Source organism: Phycodurus eques, chromosome 15, assembly GCF_024500275.1.
Source record: "Phycodurus eques isolate BA_2022a chromosome 15, UOR_Pequ_1.1, whole genome shotgun sequence".
Taxonomy (NCBI): domain Eukaryota; kingdom Metazoa; phylum Chordata; class Actinopteri; order Syngnathiformes; family Syngnathidae; genus Phycodurus; species Phycodurus eques.
Window position 1 is genome coordinate 20,054,480 of NC_084539.1, and position 14,886 is coordinate 20,069,365.

The 14,886-nt window shown below is 40.7% G+C and overlaps 2 protein-coding genes across 2 annotated transcripts in view; one reads left to right on the forward strand and one right to left on the reverse strand.

Annotated features, from left to right (window-relative positions):
• Nucleotides 1–8,315, forward strand: part of LOC133414058 (heterogeneous nuclear ribonucleoprotein D0-like) — a 9,446-nt gene extending 1,131 nt beyond the window's left edge. Inside the window, exons 2-8 of the mRNA XM_061699160.1 lie at nt 347–515; nt 1,987–2,148; nt 2,232–2,363; nt 2,490–2,589; nt 3,073–3,222; nt 5,741–5,841; nt 6,164–8,315. Of these exons, the coding sequence (XP_061555144.1) occupies nt 347–515; nt 1,987–2,148; nt 2,232–2,363; nt 2,490–2,589; nt 3,073–3,222; nt 5,741–5,808 (781 nt within the window). The 3' untranslated portion in view covers nt 5,809–5,841; nt 6,164–8,315. The remainder of the gene's footprint in view (nt 1–346; nt 516–1,986; nt 2,149–2,231; nt 2,364–2,489; nt 2,590–3,072; nt 3,223–5,740; nt 5,842–6,163) is intronic.
• On the reverse strand, nt 8,025–13,198 carry si:ch73-234b20.5 (uncharacterized protein LOC449923 homolog). The gene is made up of 3 exons (XM_061699162.1): nt 12,987–13,198; nt 10,515–10,679; nt 8,025–10,006 (listed from the first exon to the last, which is right to left on the reverse strand). Exons 1-3 carry the CDS (start codon nt 12,987–12,989, stop codon nt 9,869–9,871), a joined length of 306 nt encoding a protein of 101 aa, XP_061555146.1. The 5' UTR covers nt 12,990–13,198; the 3' UTR covers nt 8,025–9,868.
• Between the last annotated feature and the right edge of the window lie 1,688 nt (nt 13,199–14,886).

Consider the following 14,886-nt stretch of genomic DNA (forward strand, 5'->3'; position numbering starts at 1 on the left):
GTTTAAAATGGTACAAACACGGCGCCAGCTAGCAGTGCCCATCAAAGTATGCCGCAGTCACATGACGCCACAACCATACAAAAATTAAGCTTCACCAAAGCAAATGCCTGTGTTGCTTCGTTTCCCCAAACTCTTTTTCAAAAGTGATTGATGCAATCAATGCAACAACAAGCTGACTAAACCCGTGTTTACAGCAAGTAATGAAGCTACCTCATGCAGCTGTTTCTATATCAGCTGTTTGATTTTAAATACATAATCGTTGTAAATGTGGCACGTTCACTAGATTGTGTACCTAATGATATGCCCTGTGAGGGGATAAAAACCATATCACCATAATCGTTAACAGGAAGATGTTTGTCGGCGGTCTCAGCTGGGACACGACCAAGAAGGACCTGAGAGACTACTTCTCCAAGTTCGGGGAGGTCATCGACTGCAACCTGAAACTGGACCCCATGACCGGCCGGTCCAGGGGATTTGGCTTTGTGCTCTTCAAGGAGGTTGCAAGTGTTGACAAGGTATAGACGGCGTCGATTAAAAAGCAGGTATTATGGAAAGCCATCTGAGCATTATTCAGTATCATTGGTATCCAGCTTAAGGTCCATGTACTTGTATGTTCTTTATTATAGTCACTGCTTGCCATAAAGCCAATGACCATTTATCCAATATCATACTAGTGCGCAGAATTATGAATGAAAATGATTATGCTGTGAATAAATGCTCAAATGACTTGATGAGCATTTGTTAAATATCCTTAGTATCCAGTTTAATGAACATGTGATACTAGTACGCTCTTTGTCCTCATTGTAGGACATCTACATGTTATTAGTCAGGAAAAACTACACTAGTTGACGGCTGCGGGCTACTAGCTCTACTAGAGATGTTATAAAATCCCACTTAACATCTAGCGCATCACTAGTAGTACTAGTAGCGTGCAGATGTCAGCTAGTGCACAGTTCCTCACTAGTAACATGTAGTTGTTCTATTAGTATGCCAAAGGTGTCATACTAGTTTGCGGCATTGTCATACATTAGTGGGGGGGGGGAATATTACAAGTAAGACAGTCGTTCTACTAGTGCGATTAATTTTCCTACAAGTGTTGTAAATAGCGTACTAATTCATGGGCCTTAAGTCTGATATTATGGATATCAAAGAAATGTTCAAATGGCCTTCCATAAGGTATAGTAGTACTAGTCGTACATAGATGTGAACTAGTGCAGTTTTGCCTGACTACGATCATGTGGTTGTCCTACTAGTATACCTCCTACTAGTCTGCAGAAAGGTCGTAAAGTAGTGGAATAAACATTATTTGTAAGACACAGTTGTTCTACTAGTGAGCTTATCCATAAAATTGTTTGAGCAATTATTCGATAGCCTTGATATCCAGCTTAAGATTGATCTACTTGTATACTCTTTTTTCCTCAATATTTTTTTTTGGGGGGGAGGGGGCTTATTTTTTTGTTTTGTTTTTAGTTTATTTACTTATTTGGTGTCATGAACCATTGAAGGTGTGCAGCCCACATTGGCTTGTCAGATACAGAAATGAACAGACAGGCAGACAGCTACAAATAAAGCAAACAAAGTGTGTCCTCTTGCCTTGTAAGAGGTTCACAGAAAAATACTGAGCCAAATAAATTGGCTTATACTTGAAAAAAAGGCGGACAATTCAGCGGACTAGTAAAACCAATAGGTTGCACTCGTAGAACGATGTCTTACTAATGTCCCCCCCCCTACTACTGTATTACTTTTCTACAGGACAACTTTGGCATACTAGTAGGACAACTGCATGTTACTAATGAGGCAAAACTACCAAGTGTGTATTTTTGTACCACTAGTAGGGTCGAGGGGGGCTACTCGTACGTGCATGACACATGCCTACTAGTTGGGCCTAGTAGTATTGCTAGTGCAGAGAGAGCACTTGCCATATGACATGGTGGATGTGCAATTTAGTGGTTTATTGTTGGCCGGATGGGTTATTTCGTTGCCCAGGTTACCGCACAGAAGGATCATAATCTCAATGGGAAGGTGATTGACCCCAAAAAAGCCAAGGCCATGAAGAGCAAGGAGCCGGTTAAAAAGATCTTTGTGGGCGGGCTCTCTCCGGACACTCCTGAGGCCAAAGTGAGAGAATATTTCGGCACCTTTGGAGAGGTCAGTTTCCTATTGCAGGGGTCTTCTTTTCAATTAAATTTTTTTAATGAGCAGTAGCCAAATTTCGCCATTTATTTCATAAGGTGGAGGCCGTCGAGCTTCCCATGGAGAGCAAGACCAACAGAAGGAGAGGCTTCTGCTTCATCACGTTCAAGGAGGAGGAACCGGTGAAGATCATCATGGAGAAGAAGTACCACAACGTCGGCCTGAGCAAGGTAACGTCTTTCAAATTAATCCCGTGACTCGCTGAAATGATGCATGTACAGCCAGATTTTTTTTTTTATTTTATTTTATTTTATTTTTTTATTTTTTTTAAGATGTCGGTACTGTTTTGTGTGTAGTGTGAAGTGAAGGTGGCCATGTCCAAGGAGCAGTACCAGCACCAGCAGTACTGGGGAGGCAGAGGAGGGTACTCGCTCAGATCTCGAGGAAGGGGAGGTGGTGAGTCTGTGCCTGATATTTTTTCATAATTGTTTTGACATAAACCATATTACAGTTCTTACGAAAGTATGGAATTGGATTTTATACATTTCCAGGTCTGGAACAATACAGAAAAAAAAAATATTTAATAATATTTAATATATTTGTTTCCAGTATTCTATGCACAATACAGGAAGTCCTCGATTTACGAACAAGCTCCGTTCATATGCTGTCGACGTACCCCGAACCCTGCTAGGGCTGGGCGACAATTCAATTCAATTGGATTTTGTTTGTCAGGATGTTCTTTTTCTTAATTATTATTCTGTAGTTCAAAGCGCGTTTCAGCTGACATGGACTGCTTACACTAACAACGGGGCTGTGAACAAGGGAGCTAGTTTATAAAAGCAGACTGTTGCTAACTTACCTGTTTAGTCACTACATTTCAGGACTTTGCCGACACGTTTTTGTTGAGGTTGTGTGTGTGATCCGATTACGTTATTGCAGGTGCCGGTCCAAATTGGAACCAGGGTTATGGCAACTACTGGAATCAAGGCTACAGCAACTACGGTGGTTACGGCAATCAAGGCTACGGCGGATACGGCAGCTACGATTACTCTGGTTACAGCAACTATTACGGATACGGTGGCGACAGTAGTAAGTCAATGTGTGAAGATCTCTATAGACCTTCTGAAAGAGCTAGATCACATTTTTATTGAGGGTTGCGTTCGGGGGGGGTGGGTGGGGGGGGCTCTGGTGGGACAAAATATGGATATCATGATGTATCGTAGTCTGTTGCAATACAGTATCGATCGATACACCTGCATCAAATATCAATCTTGTCACTGTCACTATTGTCAATCTATAATGTCAACACTGCATCCAAACCTGTTTTATTAACATTGTGAGTGTGTTTTTGTTGTATTTTACTTCAGTTTTTGTGTCCTTAATATGGAAGGACAGTTTCTATGAGATTTCCGTTCTTCTGTTTCACATACAGGTGCATCTCAATAAATTAGAATATCATAGAAAAGTTCATTTATTGCAGTAGTTCAAGTCAAAACTCATTGATTCATGAAACACTTTCTTTAAATTCTTTTCAGAAGGCAAATTCCTATCTAATTTCTACTTTACAAATAATTTTTGAGAATGTCATTCTAATTTCTTGAGATGGTGATGTCTTTTGATTTTTTTTGTTAGCTGTAAATTGTAATCATCAAAATTATATATAAAAAAATAAAATCCTGAAATATTTCCCTTTGTGTGTAGTGAATCTATGAGTTTTACTTTTTGAATTGAACTGCTGAAATAAATTGCATTTTCCACTCTTAATTTATTGAGATGCACCTGTATATTGTGATGTATGCTATATTCGTTAGTGCCTAATTGCCTTATTACTGTATTACAGTAAATTGTCTGCAAAATACTGCGATAATAATCATAATTAATTTATGACGCCCACCCCTAGTCTGTACGTTGTCTTGTTCGTTTGTTGATAGGACAACAGTGGGGGGGTGGTATTTTTGACTACATTTCATTATATCCGACACGCTCAGATGACTTATACACGTCATTATTTCAGAACTCTCATATTAAGCGGTAATAAAGGTAAAGTGCTTGGTAAGGTGATGTTGCCAACTAGTGGCCTGGCATGCACATTACAGTGTTGTCAGTCTCCACCCCCCACCCCCTCAGATTGTCTCTTAGCTGCGTTTAATCGCTTCTGCACTGACTCCAGAGGTCAGGGGTTGGCAAAATATGGTCCCCTCCTTTCTTTAATCTGGCCCGCCGAGCATATACATTATTACAACTCTTATAATATTTGTTGCATTAATTTAGCAGTGTTCTCATTACTAAATTTGGTTAAACTAAATATATTTTTCATTACTCATTAAATGTTATTTGATGGTTGTAAATATGTAAAATGAAAAAGTAGTATAATCAACAACTTTACAGCGGTACTTCTCATTTTTATTTTAAGAAATGATTAATAATAGTTCAAAAAAAGTCATGACATTTTTAAAATGTTTAATCATAATGAACTATATTTCATTAAATTTACAAATGTGGATGATTTTATTAAAACTAACATGTAAATAGAAAGTATTTGTAAAATACATTATTATAATAAATTTAATTTTGAATAAATGAGAATGGAGTTTATTTCCAAGATGTAATTCTTTCACATAGAAAACAAACATTTGTCTTACATTTTTCATTTTATTAAATCATTGGCTAATTATAGATTTGACAAATGAATTCGCTTTTGTTAGTTTTTTTTTACTGCATACATTATTATTAAAATAAAATAAAATGTAATTTTTTTTTTTTTTTTTAAATAAAAACCCCATCTACGAATGATGTGTCCCATCTGTCGATAGTTGCTTTCCACGCAAAGGGGCCTGACCAGTGAGTATTGCGTGTTAAACGTCACACTTGTTGAATGAATTGCCCGTTGAGAATCAAAATGGTATTACAGCACAAATTTTCTTTGTTATTATTTTACACTACTCACAAAAAGCTGGGGATATTGGGCTGTCGGGTGAAAATCCAAATCTAAATCTAAAATGCCCTGTAGTACACAGGATCAATTAAGGTTTATCCTAAAATTCCCCCCGAAAGCCAACTGTTCCCAACTTTTAGTGAGTAGTGTATATGCATGGTTGTACGTGACGTAAATGCAACAGGGCTGCAGCTATCCAACATCTTTAGAAGCGATTATTCTACTGATTATCTCTTTGAGTGATCGGATACAAAATTATTTTACATTATAAAACAAAATGTGTATGTGCTCTACAATATCTTTGACTTTGAGCGTGTGTGGGTTTAAAAGGCGTGGCCGACGAGTAACATGGGAGTCAGCTAATGTGAGTGTGAAGTTGGCTATGGTTGTTAGTGACTGGTTGTTAACTGGCTAACAGTCTGCAGACGCTTGTTGCCGCCATGGGAAGAACTTATTTCTACTCACAGTGGTGCGTGAGTCTGCAGTAACATTGACGTTATTGTAATCAAATTATTCAAGTTATTTGATTATTAGTTTAGGCTTGAATTGTCACAACATAAACAACAACATTGGTAAAAGAATAATGTACACAGGTTTAATCTGTTGTGCTTCCTGTTTTGGTACTATTATTTTATGATGAATTATTTCGTCATTTTGTGTCCTCATCTGTAGCTGAGCCGGATGGTTATGGCAAGTCGCCACGGCGCCCCATTCACAGCACCAGTTACAGACCCTACTAAAACTCATCGGGTCGTCTCAAAGGACACAAGCAGGTATGTCCACAACAACATGCCGTCACTTCCCGTAAGACGTAAAAAGTAGTCCTGTTAATTAACTGTTTGATAATTTTTTGTGTAATTTATACATTTTCCTTTTGGTAACATAGCGGCTACACGGGGGCGATTATTTTAAGACCCGCAGCCTCGTTTGCACCAGTTTTTTTTCTTCTCTCTTCTTTTTTAACTATAAAGTTAACAGGTAAAGCACTACTACTACTACTGCAGTAATGGATGTACAGTACATGGAAACGCGGGAAAAAAAAGAGGAAGTATGTTGTCTCTCCTAACTCTGACATACCTTGTTTGTACCTGCCAGCGGAGCTTCCTTGCAGGCCATGAGCTGACTCCAGATACTCTCAAGGCCCGCTCAATGCGGACCGGGTACGAGACGCATACGCTCTCGCTTGCTGCCGTTTGGTATGGTCTCACAACATCCTGTATATCAACTAAAAATAAAAAGAAACAAAAAAAGGAAAACATGGGATACGATGTTGCCGCTTTTTCAACCTTCCTTTACCCCGTTTTGGAGTTGTTTGAGAGTATGTACAGTGGTGCCTTGAGATGCGAGTGACCCGATTTAAGTTTTTCAAAATACGAACAGAAGATCGTCTGAATTTTTTAATTATTTTTATTTTTATTTTAACTGAATTCACAAAAAGCAGCAGTTTAGCAGATCGTAAACAATTCTTCCAAAAAGAGGATTCAAGCAGTTTATGGGCACTCCCAGTTGAAGTTTATTGTCAAACTAAACGTAAAACAACCACATAGCTTAAGGTTTGGCTTAACAAGTCTGTTTAGCCTAACGGTAACAAACAATGCAAAACACCATAGTCAGGCTAACGAATAGCATCCATGTGGACCCCTTTTTATTCAGTTAATTTTTGGGTGTTTTCTTTGATTTATTTTTTGGAGTGGGGGTAAGCAACCCCAAAAATGCCTATCGGTGATCTATCCCTGCTTATTCAAGCCATCCATCCATCCGTTTTCAACACCGCTTATTCTGGTTAGGGTCACGGGGGGCTAAAGCCTACCCCACCTGACTGTGGGCGAAAGGCGCACTACACCTTGAACTGGTCGCCAGTCAGTCGCAGGGCACATATAGACACGGACAACCATTCGCACTCACATTCACACCGTCACTGAGTGGGAACTGAACCCACGCTACCCGCACCAAAGTCAGGCGAGTGTACCACTACACCATCAGTGACTGCTTATGCATTTATTTATTTATCTATTTATTTATTTATTTATTGTTATAAAAAAAATTCCAGCACAATTATAATGGCTGTCAATTATCCACGGATTTTTGCTATTGCTGTTTAATTTTTAACTTTATATTTAATTATATTATTGTTTGTTTTTACTAAGTGCCATATAAATAGTGCTATTTTTTTATTAGGAAATTAAATTTTTTTGTTTGTTTTTCGGGGCGGCTGGAACAGAATAATGGCGTTTCCATTCATTTCACTGGGGAAAGATGATTTGCTATTTGTTTTGTGTTACGAACATAGTCAAGGAATGATTTAAACTCGTATCTCACGGCACCGCTGTATGTGGTTAAATTTACGTAATTTTTTACAGGCCCCCACCACAAGTAATGATTATTTTTAAATATTTGCTCTCCAAAGGATACTACAGCAATGCAGTTGTTAATCTTTTTTGCACTCCTGATGCTTTTGTCTCTTGTCCATGAGCTAACAGCTTCTATGGACGCCGCCGTTGTGTTGGGGGATAACGTTTGCTTTGTTCGACATGTCTTTTCCTCTGTTGTTACTACCTGTAACGTTTCTGTAAAATACAAAAATCTAAACATAAAATGTAAAATGACAAGATTTGCCACATTTGCACAGAATGTTTCCTTTTTTTAATGACCAATTTTTCTTCTAGTAGTCCTCAAGATTGCTTTTGTATTAACATGTGTTAATGTTAATATATGTTTGGCACACGGGCTCAAGATTGCTTTTGTATTAACATGTGTTAATGTTAATATATGTTTGGCACACGGGGGATTCCTGATAGGTTGTACTGTGCCCCGGGCAAGGGTGCGTGGTGGCTCTGACATGTTGCCCGTCTTTTCTCAGGTGTCGCGGGGGGCGAGCGAGCGAGCGGACGGCGGCTGATGGCGCTGGAGAGGACACGACGCTCTCGTGCTGATTGTAAGAAAGAAAAAACAAAACTGAAGAGCCCACATTTTTTTTCTTTATTTTCCGGCGTGTTTCTTGGAGCTGACACCTTTTTTTTCCCCAGGGGTATCTTTATTTAGAGTTGTTCTAATTCTATTTTGGGGGGGGGGTTTGTGAAAGGTTTTGATTATTAATAGTTAGACACACTTATTTACAGTTGTAGACGCACATATTCTCTTTATCAGACCTATACAACGTTCATATAAACACACACAATATATATATATATATATATATATATATATTCAATGTAAGCGCGATAAAACAATAAAATACTTGTTTGGATTTCTGTGGGATAGAATTATTTTTGGAGTGTGATGCAAACGATCAAGTGTGCCCCATGGAAGGTCGTTTGAGCATTTATTCCATATCCTTAATATCCAGCTTGAGGTCCATGTACTAGTACAGTTTGTCACACTTAGTAAAACAATTCAGGAGATGAGAAGAATGACTTGGGCTCACTAGTGGAACGACTGTCGTCCCAGTAAAAAAATAAAATAACATTTCCGCAACTGTTAGACATTTTCACACACTCGTAGGACGACATTGTGACTTTGGTGCTACGAGTAGGGTCCAGGAAGCTATCAATGTGTGACACATGCCGACTAGTAGAGCAAAGTAGTTTACTACTAAGGTTTAATTATGTACTAGTAGGCCAGAAATGGCACTAGTAATGAAAAAAAAAAAAAACTACTAGTAAGACAGTCATTGTACTAGTGCGCTAAATGTCTTACTAGTGAGGACGAGAAAAAAAAAAGGCCCAGCAGAGGATGTACTTCCTGCGGCTTCTGAGAAAGCACGGCCTGCCACAGGAGCTGCTGAGGCAGTTCTACACAGCGGTCATCGAATCAGTCCTGTGTTCTTCCATCAGTCTGGTTTGGTGCTGCTACAAAAAAGGACAAACTCCGACTGCAACGGACAATCAAAACTGCTGAAAGGATTGTCTGTGCCCCCCTACCCACCCTTGAGGACTTGCACGCTGCCAGAACTAAGACAAGAGCGTACAAAATCCTCACAGACCCTCCACATTCCGGTCACCGGCTCTTCCAGCTCCTTCCCTCAGGTAGGCGCTACCGATCAATGCAAACTAGAACTAGCAGACATTCCAACAGCTTCTTCCCTCTTGTCATCAGCTTGTTTAGCACCTAACCTACAATTCCATTGCAACATGCTGGCAATGTATTGTCTTTTTGTCTTGAGTTTGTTGTCACATTTCTGTTGGGTCAATTATATATTACTCGTGCACTCACTGTAGTATTCTCATCACACTGCACTATTTGCATACATGTTGTTGACCAATACTGGCCACTCATGCCAGAGTAGCATCTGCTCCATTTACACACCGACTGAGGAGATCTGCAACATTTGCACAATCAACATTGTCCCAGATTATCGTACTACTCGCTTGAAGTCTGCGCCCTTTGCACAATAGTCATTGCACCGGACTATTGCAATATTAGTCATTCGAACCGCTGTTAGTGCTAGAGGACTGTGCAACTTTTTGCACAATTGTCAAAAAAAAAATGTACCAGCATTACCAGATAACTAGCAACCCTTTATTGCTCAGTGACTGTTTTTCTCAATGTCTTTATGTCTCAAAAGTGTTCTCTGTCAATTGACTGACTGTCGTCATACTAGAGCGGCTCCAATTACCGGAGACAAATTCCTTGTGTGTTTTTTGGACATACTTGACAACTAAAGGTGATAATTATTCTGATTCTGACAAAAGAGTACTAGTACATGGACCATAAGCTGGAGATCAGTGACATACAATAAATACTCAAATGCGCTTTCCATAGTTTCCTTTTTAAATTTGTTAAAACTGCTCAGTGGATAAATTATATGACGTTGGTTGCGGCGAGGATGATGAGGATGAAGATGACCAGCACGATCACGCCGATGATGATGAGCATTTTGATGTTTTTCCACCAGTACTTCCTGGCCACCCGCGTGGAGGTTCTTTGGAACGAGTCGGCCTGCAAAAAGCAGAACATTTTAACGTCATCCAAACGGCCAACAGCAGAGTAAACAAACCTCGTAAAATGCGTATTGTGGTGGTAGACTTTACCACACAGAAGCGTCGAGCTTTACTCAGAATTAGAAACGTTTGGAGGACCATTGTTCGTTTGGACTGCTATTCTGACACATCCAAGAGAAGACCCTGTTAGAAGTTTCCTTTTTAGGAGTTCCAGAAACCTTTGGGGAGTGGGGTTTGTGGCTCAGACACCTGATTACAAATGTTTATTTAATTTCTATTTGTTTATTTTATATCAGTACCAAGGAACCTTAGGTGGGAATGCAGCCTAAACGTACATTTTCAGAGACGCTTTGGGAGACCTTTTTGTGTTCAGACCACCTAAAATATTTTATTTCCTCTTGTACCGGGGCATGGGTCTTCTCTCTGGTGGGAAGTACTTCCAAAAAATCTCTGAAGTGTAAGTAGTAATTACCAGGATGGACTGACACAAACTCTCCATAACTCACCGACGCCTGCAGGTCTCCGGTTTTGCCAATCAGGTCGTCCAGGCGGTCTCCGCGCTCCAGCACCTTGTCGATGTTGTCCTTCAGAATGACCTTCACCTCATTCACTTGACCTTGCACGTGTTCCAGCTTGGAGGCAGAGCCGGTCGACGGTACGTTATGCTCAGCCTGTCAAGGGGGAAATATGTCCCAAGTCGTCAAATGCCAAAAACAGTCCGTTTATCCATCCATCCATTATCTGAGCCGCTTCTCCTCACTAGGGTCACGGGCGTACTGGAGCCTATCCCAGCTGTCATCGGGCAGGAGGCGGGGTACACCCTGAACTGGTTGCCAGCCAATCGCAGGGCACATAGAAACAAACAACCATTCGCACTCACAGTCACGCCTACGGGCAATTTAGAGTCTCCAATTAATGCATGTTTTTGGGATGTGGGAGGAAACCGGAGTGCCCGGAGAAAACCCACGCAGGCACGGGGAGAACATGCAAACTCCACACAGGCGTGGCCGGGGATTGAACCCGGGTCCTCAGAACTGTGAGGCTGACGCTCTAACCAGTAGCCCACCGTGCCGCCACAGTCCGTTTAGTCTTCATCAAAATTTACAAGTCTTAATAAATATCAAAGTCCATTTAGTCCTGGACAAACCTGACATGCGTGATTTCGTCTTCAACAAACCTAAGCTTCTTGTTTTAGTAAACTGAAGATAATTTAGTCTTAACAAACCTAATCTCATATGCGTAAAACTCAATTTAATCTTCAATTAACCTAATGTATGTATTCAAACACACTAAAGATTAAGTCCCTGAGAATGCCTGATCTCGGAAGCTAAGCAGGGTCTGTCCTGGTTAGTAGTTTGATGGGAGACCACTTAAGAATACCAGGTGCTGGGGTTGGGCAGTAGGCCAATCACCTGCTCCCGTAAAAACTACAGACTACAGAAACTGCAATTGTGGCCTAATGTGCCTCACGGCACTGACAGTTCTGATACACACACACAAAAAATTGAGTGTTCAACTGGCTAACGTCTAAACGTTGAAGACAATTTTGTCTTGAATTATTCTGTTTTTCAGAAACATCAAGGACGATTTAGTCTTCAATGAACATAGCATGTCTTTGTAAACAACAAATATTCAGTCCTCAAGACACCCTCATGTATGAGTTCCCCATTATTCAGTTTTTGTGAACCTCCAAGGCAAATCAAATGCAGCTTACCTACATGTTTTTTGTGCACTTGGAAAACCATTGCGGCTTTTATTAACCTACCATAGGCGTTTTTGCAAACGACAATTTAGTCGTCATTAACGTAATGTATGTCTTTTGCATTAAAGTCTTCAATGAAAATGAAACTTTTTTTTGGAAAACACTGATCAGAGTATAGTCTACAATTTTCAAGCTTGTTGAAGACAATTTAGTGAATGTGTTTTGTGAACATTGAAACTAACATGTTTTTGTAACCAAGAGGCGTGATCGATGAAACCAACATGTTTTCATAGACATTGAAGACAATTTTGTGAATTCGATTAACCTTACGTGGGTGTTTTCGTAAACATCGAAGACGATTTAGTTACTGAACCGAACATGATTTTCCTGAAGTAAATTGGGAGTCATGTGATTGGGTGGCGACCAGTTCAGGGTGAACCCCCTCTCGCCCGAAGATAGCTGGGATAGGCTCCACCATGCCCGCAACCCTTGTGAGGATAAGCGGTACAGAAAATGAATGAATGAATGAAATTGGGAGTCTAATGAGTCATGTGTAAATTTATAACATCGAAGATATGTTGTAAGTCAACAAACTTTGCATATTTTTTTTGGTAACAGAATATTTATATATATATATATATATTTAATATATATCACAAACTTCAAAGACAATTGTGCATATTTGATGGAAGTAATGTGTTTTTGAAAGAATAAAAAAGAAAAACTGAAAAAAGAAAACTTGAATTTTGAAAACAATCTTCAACTATAACCTAATATATGTTTTTGTGAACATTGTAGACAATTTAGTCTTCAACAAACCTTGCATATGGTTATTTTTGGCATGATAAACCTAATGTGCAAACACAGAACCTTCTTTCACTGCCATTGACGGCTTTAGAAGTCAAATATCCATATTAACTGGGAAGCCTGGCAGTGAATGAGTTAATTAAGTGCTAACGACTAGACTAGTGTCGTGTTTATGACATGATTAAGCAAGAGAGAATGTCTTAACACTTCCTGCCACGCACCAGTCAATCATTGCGTTTTGGTTCGTGTATACAAACTATCTAATCCTTCGGTGTCGACAAACCCGCTCCTCGGTGAAGAACAGAATTAAAACAAGCAAGGTGACCAACTCTTAACTTCCTCAAACTCTTGTGACCGCGCAGCAGGGCGTCACATGACAACCTCAAAACACTTACAGGAAAGGAAAAGGCCGGGTAGAAGAAGAGGGTGTGGGGGGGGGACGTGTTGACAAAAATAACTCGCCACTCACCATAGCAACTCCACTTGTGGGTAATTTCCAAAACTAAAAGTGGCAGGCAGCGATCTTTTTCTGCTTCTTGTGACTTGACTGCTGAAGGTTGCACCTCTGCTGGGTTACTCATTAACTCCCACCCGCCTCAATCAAAGTCTCACTGGCTTGACGACAGCTACCAGCGGGGGAGAGGGGGGAGGCATCGCTGCACTTTCATTTCCTCCTTTTGTGAACAAACAAGTGGTACACTAAGTTTTTGTTTTTTGGGGTGATTGACTGTGGGTCAATGCAGGAGGGATGTGTAAGATCAAAGGTCACTTGATAGCGGCAAGTGGTTAACGCAAAGTCAGCTGATGGCGTCACTTCATTTCCTCACTCTTGCGTTTGTCAGCTTGATCGCATTTACAGATAATACAATGTGCCAGATAAATAACAGTTGGGGTTTATGTTGTTTTAATAAATAAATAAGTGCTGCACATTTGTGAGTGTGCCTATTGAATGATTTTTTTGTTTGTTTGTTTTTTTGGGGGCGGGTGGGGTGCTATACACCTTGGCATCTTGGCACCAAGGAACTATGTTGAAGTGAGGGATTAGCTTCATTTAGTCAGGCCGTAGCCCTGTCTCATAGAAAAGTAGTGCATTACTGCCATTTTGTGGCAACTATAGGAAATTTGGGCGGCGTCAAATGCTAGCATTTTTTTGCTATTTGTTACAGGCCTATTCGCCACAAATAAATGAAAAAAAAAAGCTTACCAATGATATTTGTTCATAGACTTTTGGCTAATGATTTCTTTTTTTTTTTAGACTTAGGGATTGATTTTATGCACAAAATAGGGGGGATCGTCGGTTTACAGCAATCGCAACATGAGATAGTTTGAGGTTACAAAAGGTGCGCTGTCACAGGAGCACCAGAAGGCACGCCAAGGTCTTTGCCCACGTGAGCATTGAAGTCCCCCAGCAGAACGATGAGTGCTCTCCAGCACCCCTTTCGAGGACTCCAAAAAGAGTGGGTACTCTGATCTGCTGTTTGGTGCAGAGGCACAAACAACAGTCAGGACCAAGGTCCAAAGTCCAACCCCTCTTGAGAGGACTGGTACCAGAGCCCAAGCTGTGTGTGGAGGCGAGTCCGACTATATTATTCGAAACTTCTCGACCTCACACACCAGCTCGGCCTCCTTCCCTGCCAGAGAGGTGACATTCCATGTCCCTAGAGCCAGCTTCTGTAGCCGGGGATCGGATCGCCACTGCACCCGAACGCTACGGCCCCTCCCGCAGGTGGTGAGCCCACGGGAAGGGGGGCCCACGTTACCCTTTCGGGCTATGCCCGGCCGGGCCCCATCAGGCGCTCGACTTCGAACCCCACCTCCAGGCCTGGCTCCAGAGGGGGCCCCGGTGACCTGCGTCCGGGCAAGGGAAACTTTGTCTGGTCCCTCACCTCGGACCTGTTTGCCATGGGAGACCCTACCAGGGGCGTGAAGCCCCAGACAACTTAGCGCTTAGGATCATTGGGACACAGAAACCCCTCCACCACGATAAGGTGAAGGCTTCCAGGAGGGGAGATGTATTTACTGTTTTTTATTTGATTGTTTTATATTTCATTAGCCTAATTACTAAGGTATTTTATAACTTAACTGTCACAATAGCAATAAAACAATAAGAACATGCTTGTTACAAATGTACTATTTGTTTTGTCTTTGTAGATTCTCAGTCATCCAGGCCATGGTATTCCACAAAGGCTGGCCTCTTCTAGTTTGTTGAATTTTTTATTATTTCTTTCCTGTATTGCGAAATGTTTCAAATATTACTTAGGCTACTGTGCTATGAGGCTAATGGCTTACAGCCTAGAAGTGGTTTTCATTGAAACATTTAGTGTAATTATGACTACTACCGAATGGCGTGTTCCGATTTAACGGACAAA

What these genes read in the sequence shown, in the direction of transcription:
- si:ch73-234b20.5 (XM_061699162.1), bottom strand. An exon ending in CCGGAGACCTGCAGGCGTCG is followed by an intron (nt 10,007 to 10,514) that starts GTGAGTTATGGA and finishes TGCTTTTTGCAG; the next exon opens with GCCGACTCGTTCCAAAGAAC.